General features: G+C 45.3%; 1 protein-coding gene across 4 annotated transcripts; it reads left to right on the top strand.

Moving 5' to 3' along the window:
• Positions 1-11,030: 11,030 nt before the first annotated feature.
• Positions 11,031-13,396, top strand: LOC101773075. Of its 4 annotated transcripts, none has more exons than XM_022825040.1 (6): positions 11,031-11,201; positions 11,464-11,701; positions 11,824-12,237; positions 12,407-12,611; positions 12,788-12,852; positions 13,216-13,396. In XM_022825040.1, the coding sequence occupies exons 2-6, from the start codon at positions 11,627-11,629 to the stop codon at positions 13,216-13,218; spliced, it is 762 nt and encodes a 253-aa protein (XP_022680775.1). In that variant the 5' UTR covers positions 11,031-11,201; positions 11,464-11,626; the 3' UTR covers positions 13,219-13,396. The 4 variants fall into 4 exon arrangements, with proteins under 4 accessions (XP_022680775.1, XP_022680776.1, XP_012700173.1 ...); XM_022825041.1 differs by having other exon boundaries at positions 11,031-11,701; positions 11,824-11,967; positions 12,076-12,237; XM_012844719.2 differs by lacking the exon at positions 11,464-11,701 and having other exon boundaries at positions 12,076-12,237.
• Positions 13,397-14,410: the final 1,014 nt, after the last annotated feature.

The following is a 14,410-nucleotide window of genomic DNA, read 5'->3' as shown; positions in this document are numbered from 1 at the left end:
AACCCATTCCAACCCCCTCCAACCAAACACCTCCCTAACTGGGTCCAACCCATTCCAACCCCCTCCAACCCTCAAACCAAACACACCCTTGGTTTTTCTTTTTACTCAAAAGAGAGGACGAGGGGATGAGGCGTGCGACAGAGATTGAGACTCCTCCTCTCTAGTTGCATCTAGAGTTGAGGTGCTGACGTGTAGGCCCACACGTCAGTGCCAAAACTGCAGAGCCGCTGCAGTTCGACCACTACCACGTGGGTCCTGGTAACTACTCGCTAGTACTGCAGAGGGGTCCTGTCCAGCTAGGGGTGGGCACAATTTCCCGAACCCTAAACCGGAATTATCCGGATCCGATCTCGAAATACCCGAACCCAATATTCCTTATCACTATTTCAGGTACGAAGTTGAGAGATCCGAATTTAATTTGGGAAGTTCGGGTATTTAACTCTAGTACCCGAATTCCCGATTTACCCAAACTATACTAATAGCCATTAGATTATGCACTAGTATTTTGTAAATGTAGTAAAATTTATTAGTTTGATCTATCAATTTGCATGTTGTTTGATGTGCACATTAGTATGAGATATGCTAAAATATGTTTTTTTCCATCCCATGCACTATTATAGTTGTGGCCATAGCATGGTGGCAGTTGAGGACATAGGAATGCAATTTATTAGGTATTTCGGGGAAACCCGAACCCCTTTTTTGTTGGGTACTCGAAAATTCAGGTATTCTTTATTTTGGGTGAAGTTCGGGTAGCTATTTTGAAAACCTGAAATTTAAACATGACTTATCCGACCCGAATTACTTGAATGCCCACAGCCCACCCCTATGTCCGACACTAAGAGGCTGCTGGTGCTTGTGCTAGCAGCTTTGGTTCTAAGCTAACTTTAAACACACAGGCAACTAGCACCATGCCTCCTGACCCCCCTCCCCCCGCCCCCTCCCCTGCTACCGCCAGCGCACCGTCAGGACCGATAGGACTACACGCCTCGCCACCGATGCCTGGACGATGACACTTCACCAGTTGAGCTGAAGGCCCAATTTGCGGCGGCCCTGCGGAACAACCCTTATGACAAGTTCCCGGCCGCTGCACCAGGGAGGATCGGGGTGGACGACTACATCGACAAGGCATGTCGAGTCGCCAACACGCTAGGCTTGGACTCCCTGCCTAGGAATGCAGCCTGGTCTGTGCCATCGCCCACCAGACTGTTGCCTGTGCCTTGGGTTTTTGCCACCCTCAGGGTGGCGCTGCAGCCGGCACCTTCGGTGGCTAGCGCTCCAGCTGCACCAGGCGGGGACCCTGGAACCGCGACTCCCTCAGGCGAACAATGATGCTACGATGCTTGCTTCAACGGAGGGACCCCTCCAGGAGCAAGATGATGTGGCTCCAACCCAAGAGGATGCGGGTTCGTGGGTGGACACTCCTGCCAGCAATGATGGTGTCGACGCCCTTTTCTGCACCCCAGAGCCACCGATGCTCATGCAGCCTGAGGTGTGCCGGTCGTGGTAGCAGCACATATTCGACATGACAGCCGTTCGACGGAGCGTGCGACTAGCCAAGAAGCCATCCTTTCCAGCTGTCGAGCATGCGCAAAGGAACCTCTGGTGCAAACTGGGCATCTCTACTGACGAGATGGCCCCCATTGAGGAGGTACTCCAGGACTTCATTGGCATGTTCCGCGGTCCACTGCCGGAACATATCGTGGTGGCAATGATGGCGATCTTCAACCTCAACGACGATGATGTGGATGCACTGGACGAGGCCCTCCTCCAGCATGCAGGGACGTCGGTGACGGAGCTGACCCCCATCGAGGATGCTGCGTCAGCCTAATGATCGGGAAGCAGCTCTAGAGATCTTCTTTATCTATGTATCCTTCTACTTATGAACCAATATGCCCCGCTGGTTGCGACCTTCAGGCGGATTCTACTTGTAGCCCTGCTAGCATCGAACTTCGGGCATCAACTGCATGTACTTCGTTATTTCGAACGCGACTTAAACTGCACCCTGCTGGCTTTGACCTTCGGGCACCAACGAATCAGTTGGCGACTAAAGCTGCGACTTCTACTATGACTGAAACGCCTCCATGGACACTTGCGTGCTTCCGGAGCTCACCCTCCACCTCAGTTGCTAGAACACTTCGAGCAATAACAATGAACCAATTTATCTCACAAACATAGAGATAATCTCCTAGAACGTTAGAGGTTGGAACGCCGCAGCCAGATTTTTGACGGTGCACGAGACCTTGGCCGCCAACCCATGTCAGATTGCTTGTCTCCAGGAGACTAAGCTCCACTCCATTGACACGGCCCTCGCGTCTTTCCTCGAGGCATATTGACTTGACAATTTCACTTACAAACCAGTGGCAAGTACGAGGGGAGGCATCCTTCTCCTCTAGAACGACACTGCGATAGATATCAGCAACGTGCGCATAGGCCGCTACTCCCTCTCAGCCAATGTCACCATACATCACTGTATTACAACCTTCACTATTAGCACTGTGTATGGCCCATCAAGACAAGCAGAGAAGGAGTCTTTCCTTAACCACATGCGCAACCTGAAACCGACGGATGGGACAAAATGGCTGATTCTTGGCGACTTTAACTTGATCTACAAGGCTAGAGATAAAAACAATCAGAATCTTAACCTCAGGCTTATGAGGCACTTCTGAAGGATGATTGATTCTTGCGAGCTAAAAGAAATCAACCTGCAAAATAAGAAATACACCTGGAGTAACAAGAGGCGTCGTCCCACGCTCATCCGACTTGACCGCTTTTTCTGCAATCAGAACTGGAACATAACTTTTGAAAGTTGCTCGCTCCACGCACTGTGTTCCTCTCATTCGGATCATTGCCCCCTCTTGCTGACCAATCAAACAGGCCCGCGTCGCTCGACTACTTTCAAATTCGAAAACTTCTGGACGCGCCTAGCTCACTTCCAAGAAATTGTAGAGCAAGCTTGGAATGCCCCGACTCATCATACTGAGCCATTCTACAGGCTAGGCCATAAGCTGTATACTACCTCCTTCGCACTAAAGTCCTAGAGCCGCGATCCCTCCTCTCTGACGCATGACAAAAACTGCACATGGCTCAGGAAGTAATTCTATGACTCGACGAAGCGCAAGACTTTGGTAGCTCTCTGATGCTGAATTCTCTTTGCGGGCAAAGCTGAAGAAGCGAATAATGGGTTGGCTGGTGCTTGAAAAAGCAAGAAAAAACAATGCACCACAATTTCATATATTCATGAGGGCGACGCGAATACTCGCCTTTTCCACCTCAGGGCAAATGGCAGACGAAGGAAAAACTTCATCCAACGTCTCCGTAAGGGAGCGGGATGGATCTTCAACCACAACGACAAATAACAGCTCATACAGGAGCACTTCGAGAACATCATGAGTGACCCCCCGCCACACACATGAGACTTCTCCTAGCCCGATCTCGATCTTCCGTTGGTCGACCTGTTGTCGCCGGATAGACCTTTCTCTGAAGAAGAGATTTGGCAAGCGATATGTTAGATGCCGCAAAACAAAGCCCTAGGCCCGGATGGCTTCACGGGCCACTTCTTCAGGAAATGCTGGCAGATTATATGGCAAGACCTTTCTGCAGCTATCAACTCCCTCTACAACTCGAGATGCTAGTATCCAGACCTGCTAAACAAAGCAAACATCATCCTCATTCCAAAGAAAGACGGAGCAGAGGACATCCGCGACTTTAGACCAATAAGCTTGATTCACGCGATTGCCAAGATCATCACCAAAATCCTAGCCTTGCGTCTCGTGCCATTCATTAATGAGCTGATCTCGCCATGTCAGAGTGCCTTTATCAAAAAACGAAGCATCCATGACAACTTCCTCTATGTGTGAAACCTCACTCGTAGGTTTCACAAAACCAAGATCCCAACCCTCCTTTTCAAACTTAACATCTCCAAGGCATTCGACTCAGTGCGATGAGACTAACTAATATCACTCATGCAGCATAGAGGTTTCCCCGTAAGGTGGAGGGAACTGGATCGCAATCTTACTCACAACTTCCACCTTGAGAGTAATGTTTAATGGAACCCCACTTGATCCAATCCAGCACGGGCGTGGACTGCGCCAAGGGGACCCGCTCCCCCCCTCTTGTTCATCCTAGCCATCAATCCTTTGCACTGTCTGTTACATGTCACTACAGAAAGAGGACTACTCAACAAGCTTAATGGCTGCTCTGTCAGATTTAGAGTTTCCATGTATGCAGATGATGCCGTCATATTCTTAAAGCCAACTTCTCAGGATGTCACGAATTTAAAAGATCTCTTACTACCCTTCGGTGAGGTAACCGGCCTATAGACCAACCTAAAAAAATGAGCGTAGCGGCCATCAGTTGTAAAAACATCGACCTTGACCCAATCCTCGCGGACCTGCCGGTGGCACGAGCACACTTTCCTCTAAAATACCTCAGCCTACCTCTTTCGACAAGGAGATTGCGAAAGCTAGATTTCCAACCCCTAATCGACAAAGCATCAGGCAAGCTCTCCCCTAGAACGGAAAAAACTTAACGCACGCAGGCCAGGTCAGTCTCACCAAATCGGTGCTAGCTTTACAACCGATATATCTAATGATTGTGCTAAAACTAATAAATGAAGTCCTGGAGGAAGTGGACAAGATCCGCAAGCGATTCCTTTGGGTGTGTGATAAGACAATTTCAGGCGGTAAGTGCAAAGTCAACTGGACAAAAACGACGCTACCAAAAGAAAATGGCGGCCTTGGGGTCCTTGACCTTGAGAGATTTGCGAGAGGCCTGCACCTTCACTGGCTCTGGCACGAGTGGGTTTCTCCTGAAAAGGCTTGGGTGGGAACTGAGGTGCCCTGTGACAAGGTAGACAGACTACTATTCGCGGCATGCACACACATCAACTTGGGGAATGGCAAGAAAACCGGCTTCTGGCTCTTGGGTTGGATCCAAGGAAGACGTCCAAAAGACATTGCCCCACTCCTCTTCGCTAAAACAAAAAGAAAGAAACGGTCGGTGGCAAATACCCTACATAACAATAATTGGATTTGCGACATTAACCTAAAACAAAAAGGAAGAAACGATCGGTGGCGAATACCCTACACAACAATAATTGGATTCGCAACCTTAACCACTGGACAGGCTTCACGACGGCACATCTGTTGGAATTCGTAACCTTATGGAACCTCGTCAAACCGACCGAACTACAGCCGGAATAGGAAGACCATATAATTTGGAACCTAACCGCCCACGGCGAATACACTGCAGCATCGGCTTACAGAGCTCAATTCATGGGCTGCACCGCTACACCAAAGATTGCGACTATATGGAAAACGTGGGCTCCCCCGAAATGCAAATTCTTCGCATGGCTATCAGAACCGAGTCTGGTCCTCTGACAGACTAGCTCGCAGAGGGTGGGATCACAGCCCATCATGTCCCCTTTGCATGAGGACGATGGAAATGGCACATCATCGTCTCTCGAGCTGCTGTTATACAAGACACGTATGGAGCCATGTGGCAGCATGGATTCGACAACCTAACCTCGACCCGACGGAATGGCCTCAAAGCGCGACGCCACTAGAATGGTGGGCAAACATCATGACGACGCCAGACATCTCCCGCAAGGCTACCCGTAGCTTAGCGCTACTTGTAATTTGGAAAATCTGGAAGGAAAGGATCGGTAGAATCTTCAACCATCATGAATCATCGGTGCCGACCATCATGGCAAAAATCAAGAGTGAAGCATCATCCTAGATTGCGGCAGGAGCTAAGTGCTTGGTAGCCCTCTTAGCTCGAGTGTAATTTGTACAACCTTTTCTTGCTGGTTAGCCGGCTTGTAAAAACTCCTCTATTTCAATAAAATAGGCATAATCCCGTACCCATTCGTAAGGAAAAAAAAGCTAACTTTGAACCTTTACGTTTAAATCATTACCATGTGGACTCTCTCGCATTGAATTCACATCGTATATTGACTTAGGTATAGGTAGGGGCGGATCCGGGGGGGCTAGGGGGGCTGCAGCCCCCCCCCCAGCCTGATTTTACCTGTAAAATATTGTAGATAAAGCCTCAAATTATCATTAATTTCTAGCTCTATCCCTTAATCTCTACTATTTAGCCCCCCCAAGGTGTTCATCCTGGTTTCGCCTATGGGTATAGGGATCACAGGCAGAGGATCTCGACTCTCGTTCCCGTTCTGAGCTGGTGGTGGGGCTATTGGGGGAGGCCAACATAGCAAGCAGGCAGGACATGACGGAGCGTGTGTTGGTGTGTGCCTATGTGGGGTGCACCCGTGGAAGACCGGAAGCTGCCGGTCAGCTAGGGATGGTGGCCCGTTCCGATGGAAATAAACTACTTCCTCCGTTCCAAAATGTACATCATTTTAGAATTTTTTTAGATACATAAATTTTACTATACACTTAAATATAGGATTATGATTAGATACGTAGTAGCATCTACTCCCTCCATTCCAAATTGTAGATTATTTTAGCTTTTGTAGGTTCATAGATATTATTATGCAGTATGTCTAGTTGCATAATAATATCTATGAACCTAGAAAAGTCAAAATGACCTACAATTTGAAACAAGGGAGTATATACCTAGAAAAATCAAAATGACCTGCATTTTAAAACGGATGGGTACTTACGAATAGTAATTTCCTTCCCAAAACATACTTGATTTCTTTACCTGAACATGGTCACCATATGCCCCAAACCTCCCCAATCAACTTATTACTAACAGTGCGAACTGAGAGTAGCTCAGTTCCCACTAGGGTTCGATTCCTCGACTCGGCACTAGTGCTCATATTTTTCTAAATTTATTCTCGGATTTAACTGGCGCTATTCTTTCAGTGGTAGGTGACGTGCCCGTTGACAGCGAGACGCCAGTGGTGACTTCATCAATCTCGAGGATTTGCCGGCTCAATCTTTCGAAGGTGCTTATAGGGGTAGAGTTACGTACGTGTGTTCGTAGGAGCGAGTGTGCGTACGTGTATGTGAGCGTCTCGTGTCTGTACTGTACGATTCGAAAAAAAAATCATTACTACGAGTATCACGGTACCACCAAACCTATACATATCTGATTATTATTATTATTATATCACCAAACAAAGAGTAAAACTCCAGCTAATCCAACACTACCGCAACAATTTGTTTATGAGAACTCACTGAAAATTAATTAACAGGATCAAAAGAAAATGAAAGTAGGGGGTAGTAAGTAGTAACGTTGCATACTTGCATGACACCTTGAATACGTGGTTTAATCCGTAGCACGAATTTACAACAACTCACTTCGCAAGTACTAAAAATATAGGTCTAATCAGGGACTGAGAATTTACAGCCACTCAAATAACCAGTACTCAAGATCGGTCTAGAAGAGACTATGAACCAATTACAAATATCGAGAGTACCACAAATTGTTTTGGACTACCACTGCGGTGTTAATTTTGAAGACAAAAGAACAAGCTTCTCTAGATGGGCTTTCATCTCATTTTTATCTATTTCCTCTTCTCGATACAGCCTCCGAAGCAGATCACCGGACTCATGAGCCATGATCTTCATTTGATGTTCATATACGTCAACATCTTTGACAACACTGTTCGCCTTCTTTAGGAAGTTAAGCTGCAAATCTTGCAGTAAGTTGAATGCCGAGTCAAACTTGAGATCAGGGCCATAATACAGCTTCTCTGAGACAAAGTCTCGCTCCTCTGGAGCAAAGGGTGCTTCATGGCGAGCGGTACCATGGCAGGATGTCCAAGAAAGCACAAACCCATAACTCCCTGCAGAAGCAAGAATGCAGTTTTTCTGCATGAAATAAAAAGATAACACTGTGAGTGTGCATAAAAATATTTAAACCAGAAGAGGAAAATGAGATGGGATCAGCTTACACTGTCATGCCATGCCAAGCAGCTATTCAGTATCTCATCACCATCCATGTAGCTGCTATTGTCACCAACTTTAATTGCCCCAAGAATTTGGTCAGATACATACATACATACATACATGCATGCATACATACATACATACATACATACATACATACATACATACATACATACATACATACATACATACATACATACATACATACATACATACATACATACATACATACATACATACATACATACATACATACATACTACATACATACATACATACATACAAAATATTCATTCGGACCATGCCGAAAAGTTTCCAATGCCATTCAAACCAAATATTGCAAAGAACAACAGGAATACTCGCAGTCCACCTAAACAGAGATATCGACTGCAAATTGTCACTAAGCGCGAAGCGATTGCTATCCCTGCAATGTTCTCGTTTAAATTTAGGATCAAGACTTTCACGCATAAATGCAAGGAAACGAATAAACGAATCAGTGACCCACCGTCTCCAAGCAACATGTCTAATCCTGGACAGACTTCCAACGTCTATTGCGTACATAAGATCAAAGCTACAAAACATATAGGGGGCGTAAATGTAATTAATGACAGAGAAACATATTTGTAAATAGAATCAATGAAGAATCAAGGTAATTACGTTGGATTAAACCCTTCCTCAAAATCGTTCACCTTCCAAACTTGTAAAACGTTTTTAGACCTGTTTACAATTATTTTTTAGACTTTGTAATGACATGCTAAGTTTATGACAGACATTTAATTAACAAAAAACATACGTGATGCAAGTCAGTCTATTTCCTTTCCTGTTGAATGCGAAGCAGCTTATGTGTACATCCAGCCTGCAATCATGAAAGGCATCAGCTGGAGGAATTAGACCTGATTCTTTGCTTGCATCATTCCTAAATAAATGCCACTACCATTTATATAGAGATGGTCAGCTGAAACCAATCTAAACATTTCAAATTTTAATAAACCAAATATCTCAATCTTTATCTCCAAAAGGCCAAACCCTAAAAAAAATGTGATTACACGAATCAAATGAAGAGAAGAAACTGATCTTATATGCTAACTTGGCATGAAGAGTACTGTATTTCACCAAAAAAAATAGCAAGGAGGGAATGCTTATATACTAACCACTTGGACTAGAGAGTATTAAAGGTTACACTACTGGAAAACGCGGCATTAGTCCCGGTTGGTAGGGGTCAAAGATTCCGAAAATCCATCCGGTACTAAATTTTCGAGACGAAAGGGGGTCCTTTAGTCCCGGATCATTCACCTAAAAAGGTTGCAAAAAAAATTAAAAAAAAAAAGGCCGTGCGCCCGTGCTGGCCGCTGCTCGCCCGCCTGCGCCGCCGCGCCCGCCTGTGCCGGCCACTGCTCCGCACCTCGCCCCGCTGCCGCTCCTCACTACCAATGAGGGGCGAGCAGAGGGGGAAGGGGAGGGGCAGCAGAGGGGGGAGGGGGTGGTGGCGGCGGGAGGGAGGAGAGGATGAGGAGAGGGAGGAGGGGAGCGCCGGTGGAGAGGATGAGGAGAGGAAGAAGATAGGTGGAGAGGAGTGCTGCCTGGGAGGATAAGGAAGGTGGAGAGAGGGCGGCGTGAAATCTGGCACCGCATTGTCCCGATTGGAATTTCCAACCGGGATAAATGGGGAGGGGGCGTCGATGTCAGATTTTAAAGCTCCCCTCCCCCGGTGGCCTTCGGTGGCACATTTTTGACCCAGGACTAAAGCCACTTTAGTCACGGGTCCAATATTAACCGGGACTGAAGGGGCTGGATGGAAGGTCAGTTCTCTAGTAGTGTTAGCGTTGACTTAGCTCGGAAGTTTTTACCATAAAATGTAAATATCTGCAGCAACATATACAAATAAATCATCTGATATGTATTTGTCAAAAGCAATAGTCTACTGTCCATAGAATTTTACATACCCTTGTGTATACTTCTGAAACTATAAAGAACATATCAGTGGTACTGAATAGCCCAATTACTTCACAACAGAATGGTTCAGCAAAAGCATGCCTCTTTTCTACGTGAGAGAGGTATTTCTTGCCTGCAGGACTCCATACTCTTCTGATCGTCCAGACCATGAGACTGTTCCGAAACGTTAGAAGAAGAAATGAAGAATGGCAGCTCCATCTTGAAACGGTACAAGGGTTTAGAGGGAGAAAATTGTATCTTAAATCATGATTAACGGTATAGATGTATCCATCTTGCATTTAAAACAAACTCCCACCCAATTCCCACCCCTCCCCTAGGAAGTGATTGGTGAGAGTTGCTCTTCTAAACTCACATTCCTCATTCCATTAAAACTTCCATGTCCACCGAACAAACAAGAGAATTTTAGTCTCTCATATCTAAACTCCCTTTCCCTCCCATCAATTATCTCCAACCAAACGAGCGGGGAAGGTAGGAAGAGGTTGAACCTTCCAATATTTGAGACTCGTGTAGACATTCCCATCCGTTGGATCCCCACACCCAAACCCTAGCTCACCCCTCTCCTCCCTGCTCCCTCCCTTCCCTTGCCCGCGCCGCCATCACAGCCGTCGGGGGCGGGCCGGCGCCTCCCTGGGCCGCCGCCCTCGCCAGCCCCCACTGGAGCCGAGGAAGAAGGCTGAAAAATGTTGATCAATTTTTCAATGTTGGTGCAACTTTTTTTTCGAAAAATGTTGGATTCAACTTTTTCTAAAGAAACGTTTGGCTCAACTTTTTCAAATAAATGTTGGTTAAACTTTTTCGAATAAATGTTGATCCAACTTTTTTTTAAAAATGTTAATCCAAGTTTTTTAAAAAATATTGATAATATTTTTTAATTAAATAGACTTTTGGTTGCAGCGTGCTATAATGGACTTGCTGGACTTTACTGGGTTTTACAGTTTCATTCACGGCAGATACATAGGAGCCCCTCGTAGTCAGCGTCCAGAACACGAACAATACACATGCTAACCGAACGTAATGCTTGCTACTGATTTTTTTATTGGGTCTAACGGTAACAATAAAATTAAGCGAGCAACATTTTGGCAATTTTCTCAATAAAATAGAAAATAGAAAAAGACTTTTTTCTTATGGGCCTTTTCGCCTCTTGTTGGTGGAGTGGTGGGCCGTTCTGGACCACTGGAAGCTCTAAAACGTCGGCGTTTCCTGCAATAAGACGCTCCGCCTCGCCCTCGCCTCCCCCCATCCCGCCGCCGCATCGTTCCAGCGTCGACATGTCTAGAATTTGGTTTGTTGAGTTAGTTAGCTAATCTGGAAGAGACAGGCGAAGATGTGGCTGAAATACCGCCGGCACTGCGTATACTCTCGGAGCCAGGCGCCAATCTTCTTCCTGGGGTTAGTTTTCGGGATGTATGGATCTAACATTAGGAATACAACTTCGTGGGGTTGCCTTGTGTATCTTGATTCAACCCATCCATCGAAGAGATCACCAATTGGTTTTCTGTGAAATCAATTTGATCACCAATTTATGCTGCATTTCCCCTTCTATTTCGTTATATATCTTTTAGAAGGAATTTTTTGATTTTTGGACGTTCAACTATAATTTCCCGTGTCCGGTGTTTGCACAGTATTTCGATTTGCTTACCGCTGTTATCAGATATGACTAGCATCTCTTCGTTGGCTCTCAAGATATTCTTGAAAGCGGATGGGGATGGCAGAGGCTGCTGCCGTACGAGCCTTATTCTGTTCAGTGGCCTAAGTTTAAGGGATACCTTCAGGACTAATATAACAAAAATGTTGATGAAGTTGCTGCCCTTATTATGAACAACAAGCCTGATTTCTATGTATGGGGCATTCCTCCTAATTTCAATGCCTCGCGTGGTGCAGCAGACCTGGTAAGGTCCTCCAGGCTCCAGGTTCTGCAATATCAAACTGTGGCTTGTCCTACTTTTTTCCTTTTTTTTCCCCAGTAGCTAATTAACTTCACTGCGCGCTTGCAAAACAATCAATTTTTTAGTGTGTTAGGAGTGAGGCCAAGCTCCAAAGCCTCCCGAGAACTCTCGGTGGTGAGGATATCAAACTGAGCCTTACAATCATGGAACACGCAAAACTAACACTTAAGTCAGGGGATGAATCTTTTCTTGCAGCCCCTGGTTTTCTGGTATGCTTCTTACAGGTCAGGCCAAATTTTGTGGCCTACTTAATTTCTAGTAATATTTATTTGGTGTTTGTTAACCTTTTTTCACCAATTGCAAACAACTGTTTCAAGTGTATCATGAAGGAAGCTGAGTTGATGTACCAGCTGCTGCAATGCAAGTTTGACTCTACCAACTTAATCAGCTTTAGCAATCAGATCCGGAGATCTGCATTGAATCTTATGATGTACAATGTGGATAAATCTACCGCAGTCCCAGCCGCTGCAGCCATGGTGGTATGTGCGACTTAATTTCTTGCAAAATATTCTGCGACTTGCTTAATTTGTGTGGTCTACTCTTTTGATGCTATACAAAATGAACTGTTGTAAGGCCTCGCAAGGGAGGCTAAGACTTGCTTAATTTGTGTGCTCTTTTTTTATACTTATACGAAATGAACTTTTGTAGGGCCTTGCAAGGGAGGCTAAGATTGCGCATTACGTGCTGGCTCGAGAGGACTTTGAGCATTACCTAGACTATGAGGTGTGTGATATGATTCGAGAAGGTACCACTAAAGTTTTGACCAAGCTCGAGAGAGAATTTGCAAGTGATACTTCTGGTCATAGTGGTGTGCTTGGAGCTTCTACTACTCACAAATCAGAGGAGCCAGAAGGTGCTGTCTGAGCAATACTGAATATTTTCCTTTTCTTGATACTAATCATTGTTGCACTAGATTAGTAGCATATAATGTGCGAAAGAAGACATCACTAGCCCTGGTTATTTTAGCTGTTAGATTTTTTTTTTCCGGAAGTCCTCACCCACATGCATTGGTTTTTGGTTGAAATTCAGCCAGGACGGTTACCAAGGATGAGGAGCTTGCAGGGAAGCCTTTGCAGTCATCAGAGCCGCTGAAGGTTAGTGGAGAGGCATGTGAGAATGTTTTCATGTTACAGTGTCTTGCATACCGCAGTGCCCTATTTTTTGAAATGGACGAAAGTACAAGTTAAGAAATGCTGGTTGTCTTGGCAAACCTTAGCATTGGCGAGTCATGCCCTTTTTGTGCGTGTGTGATCTCCTTGCACATTTTTAGCTGATCATGATAGATTGCGTGAGCTTGTGGCTTTCCTCTAATTTTCTAGTCATGGTCATAAGAGCTGCGGGATTATATGCCTTTGGCTACTAAATGTTTTGTGGTGTTTTGTCATTGGAGTAGTTCTCTCTTCATGATCGTTTGATCTTTCTTTATGCCTCACATGATTTTATTTTTATTTTTGCAGTAATCATCACATGGACGATGACGAAGTCTGGAAGACGGATGGTTACTGTGGTTCCTTTTGGCCTGCAGAATTTAGTTCTCTAGCTTGTTATGTGCGTTCAAATTGTGTTATCACAGTAATGTACTAACGTTTGTACTGAAAACTACTTGGTTTTCTGGCAGCGATGTACTGTTATGTTTTCTTCTGTTATGTTTTTTTTCTGGCAGCGATGTACTGTTATGTTTTCTTCTGTTATGTTTTCTTTCCTGGGTTTATGATGCTCACTATATACTTCCATTTATCTACATTCGCTAAATTCTTAGCTGTATTCCTTTGTAATCAAGCGCCTGAAGCTTGGAATTGTTAGGAAACGACGCCAGCAAGAAGGTTTTTTAAGCAAGGCAGCTTCTGGAATAGTTCACTTGTGGTCAAGTAAATAAAATCCCAGAAAGAATTCAAATATCTTTCAAACAACTTCTTCTGAACATCGCTGACTGACTATTCTTGTATTGGGGCTGTGGTGTAGTGTGAAGTGTGAACTGGTGATACAGTGACAGTAGTATTGCCTCGTGACTCGCAGCACAAGTTGTCTGAAAGGAAGGGCAGTCGGCCAGGCAAGCTGCTTTCGCCCTTTGTCTGTTCTCACAGTTTCCTCTGTGTCCAATGATTGAACTCAAAAGCACTGGTTGCTGTTGCCTTGTGAAGCTGGAGGTTCACGGTTGCAGAATGCAGGCATTAACCATTAGGCATTAACCATTAGGGCCTCTCCAATGTGTGGTTCTTAGCTGGTCCTATATTTTTCTCTCTCTTATGGAACCAGGTCCTATACACTGTAAAGCTGATTCTATATGGAACTATGTTCTATACATAGAACCAGATCCCATCCAATATAATATAGGGAAAATGAGAGAGAAGAGAGAGATGGAGGGCTGCGGGTCCCATATTCATAGATTCCACCTGGTTCTATACATTGGAGCTAATACAACATGTGACATCAAATCATTGTTGGATCCCACCTTAGAACCAGGGGTGCACCTATACATTGCTGGTGACCTTACCACCCTTTTTCTGAGCCCTCCAAGCCTCTCTTCCAAAGATTTCTAAAAGCAGAGCAGTGATGCTGCTGCTGACGGTGCTCACTGCTCGAAACTTTGCAGGGGTCTCATCACTCATGCTTGCGAGGGGCCATGTGTGATCCGAATTAAACATCGGTTTC

Source organism: Setaria italica, chromosome III (assembly GCF_000263155.2).
Source record: "Setaria italica strain Yugu1 chromosome III, Setaria_italica_v2.0, whole genome shotgun sequence".
NCBI lineage: Eukaryota > Viridiplantae > Streptophyta > Magnoliopsida > Poales > Poaceae > Setaria > Setaria italica.
Note: the sequence above shows the minus strand (reverse complement) of the source record. Positions and strands in the feature narration are given on the sequence as shown.

Coding starts and splice junctions, on each gene's coding strand:
- LOC101773075 (XM_022825040.1), top strand. CDS start 11,627: ATGAACAACAAGCCTGATTTCTATGTATGGGGCATTCCTCCTAATTTC. Junction 12,238..12,406: donor CAGCCGCTGCAGCCATGGTG/GTATGTGCGACT, acceptor GAACTTTTGTAG/GGCCTTGCAAGGGAGGCTAA. Junction 12,612..12,787: donor CAAATCAGAGGAGCCAGAAG/GTGCTGTCTGAG, acceptor GTTGAAATTCAG/CCAGGACGGTTACCAAGGAT.